Source organism: Leuresthes tenuis, unplaced genomic scaffold (assembly GCF_036924035.1).
Source record: "Leuresthes tenuis unplaced genomic scaffold, fLeuTen1.0.hap1 SCAF_6, whole genome shotgun sequence".
In the NCBI taxonomy this organism is placed as follows: domain Eukaryota; kingdom Metazoa; phylum Chordata; class Actinopteri; order Atheriniformes; family Atherinopsidae; genus Leuresthes; species Leuresthes tenuis.
This window is the reverse complement of record NW_027325360.1, coordinates 23,257,693-23,266,297: the sequence shown is the minus strand read 5'-3', so window position 1 is coordinate 23,266,297 and position 8,605 is coordinate 23,257,693. Positions and strand designations below refer to the sequence as shown.

The 8,605-nt window shown below is 42.4% G+C and overlaps 1 protein-coding gene across 1 annotated transcript; it reads left to right on the top strand.

Moving 5' to 3' along the window:
- Window positions 1-792: 792 nt before the first annotated feature.
- aplnra (apelin receptor a) lies at window positions 793-2,849 on the top strand. Its single transcript, XM_072388305.1, has one exon. It carries the CDS (start codon window positions 941-943, stop codon window positions 2,024-2,026), a length of 1,086 nt encoding a protein of 361 aa, XP_072244406.1. The 5' UTR covers window positions 793-940; the 3' UTR covers window positions 2,027-2,849.
- Window positions 2,850-8,605: the final 5,756 nt, after the last annotated feature.

Below are 8,605 nucleotides of genomic sequence, written 5' to 3'. Positions count from 1 at the left end.
GCTTCGAGAAAACCCGAAAACGTATTGTGTTTTCACAGATTCACCATTTAAAAGTAAGAACTGCCACAAAAACTCAGCTGATGCACGACAAAATGTGGCGCAACTGGCGCTTTGCACTTTTAACAGCCTTTTAACAGATGTGATTGTGATGGAAAACATGGAGCTGAGATGTCCGGACCTGTTCCAGGAGCAACGTCTAACGAACTCACTGAGGTAATAAAACAAGTCTGAGAAGTGAGTTTAAATGACGATTAAAAGATAAAGTTAACACAAGAAGGGAGGGGGTGGAAGGAAAGTGAAGCAGGGTGTGGCGCATTGTTCTGCGGTGTTGACATGATGTAATTCATCCACCAATAACGGATTGTAATTGATTCAGTCAAAATCTTGATTATATTCTTCTTGATCTTCCTTTTATTATTATAATTATTGCTGTTGTAAATTAAATAGCACTAGTAACAAGTGTCAAAACAGCTATAATCGTGTGTGTAGCATCTACTAATTTGGTACCTGATTCAAGATCTCCTGCAGTTCCAACTAGTTTCGCTCTGACTTTACAGTAATAAGGTTCAGGCCTGTGCATCTACAGGGAATGTGTCGGGGCTCCTCGTCCTTCGGGCAGAGGGATGGGCTGTGCCAGAGGAGGTGAGAGAGAGGAGGGGGAGAGCTGATAGATGTTTTACTGTGGGGGGATGAAGAGGGGGAGGAGGTGGAGCGGGGTTCGTCGTCCTGGGAGGGAACCAGGGGTGTAGAGGGCCGAGTTTAAAAAGGCAGACAGCGCCAGCAGTCACTCACTCTCATTTGTCCTCCACCTCAGCTGCAGCCAAACTTACAGCTCCTGTGATCAACAGTTTTTTTGGTTTGTTTGTTTCTTGTCTGACTCACCACTTGGAACTGTACAGGACTATCCCTGCTAAGGATTTTTTTTTTAAATCACTGCAGCATGGAGATCCCCAATGGGGAATATGTTGACAATTATGACTATTATGAAGATAATGAAACTGCCTGTGACTTCTCAGAGTGGGAGCCCTCTTACTCCCTCATCCCAGTTTTCTACATGCTCATCTTCATCCTGGGCCTGTCAGGTAATGGCGTGGTCATCTTCACAGTGTGGAGATCCAAATCTAAGCGTCGTGCTGCAGATGTCTACATTGGTAACCTGGCTCTTGCTGACCTCACCTTTGTTGTTACCCTACCTCTCTGGGCTGTGTACACAGCTCTGGGCTACCACTGGCCCTTTGGTGTGGCTCTGTGCAAGATAAGCAGCTATGTTGTTCTGGTCAACATGTATGCCAGTGTTTTCTGCCTCACGTGCCTCAGCTTTGACCGTTATCTGGCCATTGTGCACTCCCTGTCAAGCAGCAGGCTGCGCTCAAGAGGGACCATGCTCGCATCCCTGGGTGCCATTTGGCTTCTGTCCGGCCTCCTTGCTTTGCCCACGCTGCTCTTCCGCACCACTATGAATGACCTAAACAGCAACCGGACCACATGCGCCATGGACTTCAGCCTGGTGACCATAAACCAAAAGCATGAGTCCCTGTGGATTGCAGGACTCAGTCTGTCCTCCTCTGCCTTGGGTTTTCTCCTTCCTTTCTTGGCCATGACCATCTTCTACTGCTTCATCGGCTGCACTGTCACCCGCCACTTCAACAATCTGCGTAAGGAGGACCAGAAGAAAAAGCGCCTGCTGAAGATCATCACCACACTGGTGGTGGTATTTGCCATCTGCTGGACTCCCTTCCATGTGCTGAAGAGCATGGACGCTCTCTCCTACCTGAACCTTGCTCCGAGCTCCTGCGGCTTCCTGCGTTTCCTCCTGCTGGCTCACCCCTACGCTACTTGCTTGGCCTACATCAACAGCTGCCTCAACCCATTCCTGTATGCCTTCTTTGACCTCCGTTTTCGTTCCCAGTGTCTGTGCCTCCTCAACCTGAAGAAGGCTATGCATGGTCAGATGAGCTCCATGTCTTCTACTCTCAGCGCCCAGACTCAGAAGTCAGAGGTTCAGTCTCTAGCCACTAAGGTTTAGAGAGTTAAAGAAGACGTGAAGCAGGGCTGCAGGACAGTCCCGGCTACAACCACTGGAACACTTGTAAAAAGTACAGACTTTATGTGTCCATTGTTTAAAGCTGGTAAGATGTGATGATGAACTTTGAACCGTCACTGCCTACTGTCATGAATTCCATTGTATGTTGCTCCTATTCTACGGCAAGAAGCTAATGCTCCGCATGTTGTGTGGACTTGGGAATCTGGAGCCAGCTGGCTGAGCTCTTGAGCTGCTTTAGACCTCAAATTCTCAGAAAAAAAATCCATATATATATTTTTTTGTTTTTTTTTCCACAGAAGTATTCTTTTGTATCATGAAAGATGACAAACTTATGAACATAGAACTGAATTGCATGGAATTCTTTTTACACTGGAATTAAACATAAAGCTATACGGTATTTTCATATAATTTTTGTTAAGATCTGTTGCTGTCTTGTTCTAAAAGCACTTGTTAGGAATGTGCAAGCAGTGATATCAAACAGAGCTGTGTTCTCTTGAAAGCCCGATGTTTGTGAAGGTAGAAGTCTGGGCTGCAGGGGAGAGGGAGGGAGGTGTAAGAGGAGAAAAGGTGTTGCGGCTTAATTATATAGTTTGTGGAGAAGAGACGGGGGCAGACAGGCAGATGGCAGTTGACAAATGTTGTTGAGGAACAGGAGTGGGGTGGGGCGGGATGGAGGGGCTTTGTGGTGTGGCCGCGGCACTGAAGGGGACAAAGGAACCTATAAATGTTCCAAACTGATGTATATCTTTATTTTTTGACCTCACTGTAACTAACTACTGTATTAAAGATGTGTGCTATAAACAGATTTCTTTGAGTGTGTGTGTGTGTGTGTGTGTGTAAACTATGGTTTCTCTTTATGGGGGAGAGGAGAAAGTTCTGATACCAAATGTAAATGTTTATCCTGCAGTTTCACATCAGTTTCATTACACCTTCCTGTTATTTCAGTGTTAAGTATCTCCAAAGGGTTGAAGCTTTGTTATGAATAGCTTTAGCATCAGGTTTACACCTTCAGACTAATAGATCTCTAATCTCTATTGATTCACGGCCTGTATCCAGACTGTAACCGGATTATGCAAAGTTCCAGCCATCCTGAGAGTGTGTATTCAGTACTCAGTTGTGACTTCCAACGACTGGGATTTTAACTATTTGATGACACGGTCCTGTGGGTTGCGGTTAAAGGTTTTCTAGTTTGAAACACTGTTTATTTAAAAGAGAAGAAGGAGTAGCCATACATGTATTCCGAGACATGTGTTTTCAATCAAAGAGGCGGCTAAAGAAATGAATGGATTTAAAAATACCTGGAAGTTTTGTAACAATGTTATTTACTATCACTAAAAGTCTCTTAGCATCTACTGTAGTCAGAGCTATCTAACACCAACCAAACCACTCTTGTTCACTGAATAAAAGGCTCGTTAGCAATGAGTGACTCCTCTCAGGGATTTGATTTGACAGTAATGAGTTCAGTTGAACATAATCACCGTTTAAAAGATGGCGGTGGTGGGGGTAAGCAAGGGGGTAATCCTGCCAGAAGTTGGGCTACAGAACAAGTCAATATTTGTCCCCTGCTGACAAGGGATTGCAGTTAGAACGGTTGTTGGGGTGCAGGGCAGTTTGGGAGAAAGGATGGGGAGGGTGGGAGGGTCGACTGCAGATGCTTCAATGCACGAAGCAGTGACAATTTTTTTTCGAAGAGGAGAAAAGACAAATTGTGACTGAGGTGAGGAAATTCAGAAAAAGAACAGCCGTACGTAGTCATCTTGCCTCACCGTTCTAAAGTAGCAACATGTGTGAAGCGGTGCAAATGTGAAGGCTCATCATTCAACGTGTCTTTGTGTGTGACAGATCATATGTTACTTATTCTCCATCCTGGCAAAACAGAGCAGAGTTGAACTTACAGTACATCACAGGATGGTTATTGTGATGGATGTGGGGGCCTCATCATGTTTATTACATGCACATACAGAAACTTGGTTTGCTCAATCACCAGCTTATTCTTCATAAAAAACAAGTGGACATTTATATGTGAAGCTGAGTACCTTAGCGTAAGTAATGAAACCCAGAAGACAGACTTGTACTGCATCATTTAACAAAGAACAGTAACTGAAGTAACATTCATCTACATTACAGAGTAGATATGAGCATGATAAGACCATGTAAACAGGGAGGAGTTAATCATGCATGCTGAACTGCACAGACATGTTGTTATTGAGATGAGCTGGCTTGACAGCTTGTCTGATGCTGTTAACCAACAGATTCACTTCAGGATAACTCCCCCAGAAGACCAGCTGACCAAAGCACCAACTCTACTTTGGGGGAACACAGCTAACACAAAAACAACAGTTGCGTTAGGCCTCTGGATGCATGTAAATGTTGTCTGGGTTTGTGTGTGGCCTGCTTGCATGTGTGATGATGTTTAGGTGTGTCTCCAGTGCTCCCACAGTACTCTTAATGGGTGCTTAACCATATAAATCCACTGGCTACTGACAATTTAAAGTGGTTTTCAGGTCGGAAGAGTAAAACTTGAAGTTTTAATGTACCAGTTTAGGGGAACAGCTAATTTAATAATACAAATGTGAGATGCATGAACCTAATTAATTGATCCTTAACCTTTTAAAATTTTTATTGTTTTTCACCTGTTGTTACGTACGAGATCAAATGAGAACTTTGATCTTAAAAGAGATCCAGAACTTAATCTAATCTCATTGGATGAGTTGAGTATATGTGCATTTATGTTTTGGTCTGCCTGAGGCTCTTTGTGTAACATAAATGGATGAGTTTGTTTCCTATCAGGGAATCATGTTTTATAAGTGCAAATTTGCACTGCTAGGACAGCGCTTGTGAAAGTTCAACAGTGTGGCCAACTGATGTACCATGATTGTGTGCGTTCCGGAGCTCTATGTCACACAGGAATAAGTGCTGTAGGATTATTTAATTGCTGCATTTTGTTATGTTGCTGACAAGAAATATTCACCAATCACCAGACTTTAATCCTTTAATCTCACTGGTAACACCACCAGTCTGTATGTCCAAAGTTGAAGTGTAACACATTAAAACGGCCCACACAGGTGCTTGCTTCTGAGTGCTGTCGTCAGTGTTAGCCACCGCACCCAAATGGGACATCTGAACCAAAACACAACTGCTCCCCTTTCCTCAGATCTCCCTGCTGTTCAATCCCACCCAGGCAGCAACAAATGCACCCTATGCGTGTGAGTGCGCGCATGTGTCCTACCCACAAGTAAACAGAGACCTGACACATTCCTTGTGTTGTCAGCGCTAACCCTACTTTCTCTGTAACAGTCATCCACCTGTTGTCAGACCATAACACACACACAAGACAAACCATCACATGCCCACAATCAGCTCATTTCTCAAATCACCATCAGCATTTGTTCAGATAAACCTATTACAGAGGACAGTGAAGCCATTAGTTTGTTTAACACAGATCATAGATCAAGATATTCTGCATGAGTGGCTCTTTTTGTCTGCCTGTCTGTCCTACCTGTGAATCTGGTGCACCAAGGTTCAGCTCTTCATAACATAGAATTAAAGAGGCCTTGAAAAGGGATAGCTGTGTTGATGTGAGTTGTGGACTGCATTTACAAACTTGTGTTTAACTCTAATACATGTGTGCTCTTTTTCTGATCCTCTCCTCTTTACTTGAATTAACCACACAAGATTTTTAGAACATCTTTTTTTAGGATTTCATCCTGTGGTTTAAAGTGGACCGCAAACAGTTGAAGGACTATGTCCCTTATTGCCACACACAAAACAAAGTTAGGCTTCATTTGTGTCTGAATGTAATGACAGTTGTGGAATAAGATATCAGAGAAATTACCAATAAAGCTGTTCTCATTCACACACATTTTCAGTTTAATCTAATAGCTAAACACATCAGAAATTGTGACTGAATATAAGCCCATTAAGACATTTCCACACTTTGGCTTTCCTCCAACAAATATCCAGATTTTTATAGGCTCAGTGTCATCAGACAATTTCACCTTTCATGTATCTGTGCAGTGAATTCAGCCTTACTTGAATGAAGATCTCTCACAAATAAAGTAGGGACATAATGTCTTTCATGTTTCTCACACCGTCCACAGCATCACCATATCGGACCAGTGCTTAAATTTAGTCAATAAATTGCTGTTTGACTACAAACTGTAGCTCAACAAATACAGTGTATTTTCCCTTACTCCTTATTAAAACTAAGGAAGTAGTTTGAAAATCTGGTTAATATCCTCCAGGCTATGTCAGATTAGGGGTCAAATCTGTTTGTTCAAGTAAAAGTTGAAGCCAGCAGTTAGCTTAGCTTTTCTTAGCATTAATCGATGTTTGTTGTTCAAAATGTCTGACTGTTGTATTCAATGAGAGATCAAGCTAAATGTTGCATGTGTAACTTCAATTAACACCATCAGCATAAGTTTATAGTGTTCTCTAAGCATATCTGCTGTGGACTTATATATATTGTGTCTGATTTTACCAACCTTGTTGTTTAACAAAGCAGTGTTTGGTTTCCCATTGTGAATCTATGAATATTTAATTTGCATTTATTCATTTTGTGGCACAGGATTGTACACTCATTTTAAATAGCTCCTCATCACCGATGCGGGTGATTGTTTCCTTGAACTAATCCAGAAGAAACTCTGGGTGAATCGATAGAGACTAGATATGAGGAACTTTGTTTGGTGACTGACAGCTTTGTGATGCGATGAGCAGAGGATTAAGACTTGTACTGTACCGTTAATAACGTAAAGTGTCTGAGTCTGAGAATGAGACCAGGACTAGTCTAGACAGCACAGCATCTGATCCACCAAAACAAGTCAGTCCACCCTGACACAGAAACCAGGAAAGGAGCAGTTTACTTTTGCCAAAACTGTCCTCCCTCCCCCTATCCCTTCCCACCAATACCATGTTTCAATACTTGCTTACAGCCCACATACCTTTGTCTCTATCTTTTCTTTCCCACTTATATAACACATCCATCTGCTCCCAAAGTTTAAGATCCTTTCAAAGATAAACCTGTTTCCAATAATAGTATGTTACAAACGGAACAGTCACGAAAAGGTAACAATGATTATTTGTCCCAGCTTTATTACAAGAATAAGACATGAAGCAGTAGTATGAACGCAAATGCTTGACAGCGTTTGTCCAAAGACCTTCATGAAGTCTGGGTTTCTTGTGCTAAGAAATACAAAGCCAAAGCTCCAATTTTCTCCTGCTTCCCTCAGTATGAATGTGTGCTGGCAATAAAACCTGATATAACAATAGACCTTGGAAAAAGAGTCAACTTATCACAAATCTTATCAATAGTCACTTAAAAATAGTACAATAGAACAGGTTTAATTATGCCTCACACAAGAAGTTTGGAGAGCTGCAATACACACTAATAAAGTCTGCAGTCTCGCTCCTCAGTCTTTCCCTCGTATGATGACTGTAAATTACTACCATGTTGGGGATCACCATTGAAATCAGCTTGTCTCAATAATCTGTCTTGTTTAACATGGAAGTGGCCCCTTGCTGTAATTGTTTGGACCTTCAGAACAACGGCCTAGAATAATACCGCATTTACATGAGGTCAGTGTTTTCATGCTGATGCTGTTATCTTTTGGCACATTTCAAGAGGTGATTAGGAAATCAGGCTTTTCATATGGATCTCCTCCAACACCGCCTCCATGTCATTGTAGCTTATTGTTGGTTAGGGTCATGTCCACTCCACCCATTACTGCACTTACTAACTAAATTGTATTATCTGTTGATGAATATTTGGAGGAAAGAGCAGGGTGCTTCTGCACAGTGCATACAAATAAGGCCTGCTGCTGCTAGATTTCGTTAGGCGAGAGATGCCGCTTCCGTGGACGGCTTGGCTTGGCCAGACCTGAATGTGCAGCTCGGACCCTCACCCCCTCCGGATATGGTTGCTCCGGGCTCATCGTGCCTTGGACACAAAGATCCTCTTCACAACCTTCTCTATCCCGTTCATTGTGAGAGGCCTGCTTTAAGGCACATGGCTCCTGTGCCTGCTTCAGGGCTAAATACATCTCCTGTCACTGGCTGGTCCCAGTGCCAGTTCAGCTGCTGGAAGAACTCAGGTGTTCAGGCTCATTGCAAAAAAAGTTATACCTATACCAACAAGGGCACAACGTCTTACAAAGGTTAAAAAAGCAATATGTTGAAAGTAAGTTTTTAATAATATATCTGAATGAAAGAAGTTGACAGACACTAAATATTTAGTTTCTGTATTATAGTACATGAGACAAACTATGTGCTTGTCAGGGAATTCATTAAAAAAAATTTATGTGACATTAGTTACTTTCAAGGCGAGTTCCTTTCATCAATTTGTTATTTTGGTTAATACAGTCACTCACCTCTCCTGATAGATATTATGGATGCTAAAGTCCTCTGCTGTTTGGCCACTGGGGAGCAGCAACACACTGTTGATTCGAAGGTGGCTCTCCCCTCACTTTCGAATATTGAACTTTTGGGCCAGGTACTCTGCACTGTCCCATTACTAATATCATGCAGGTTTGTCAGTGGCAGGAGTATTCTCTAACCACTCTTAAG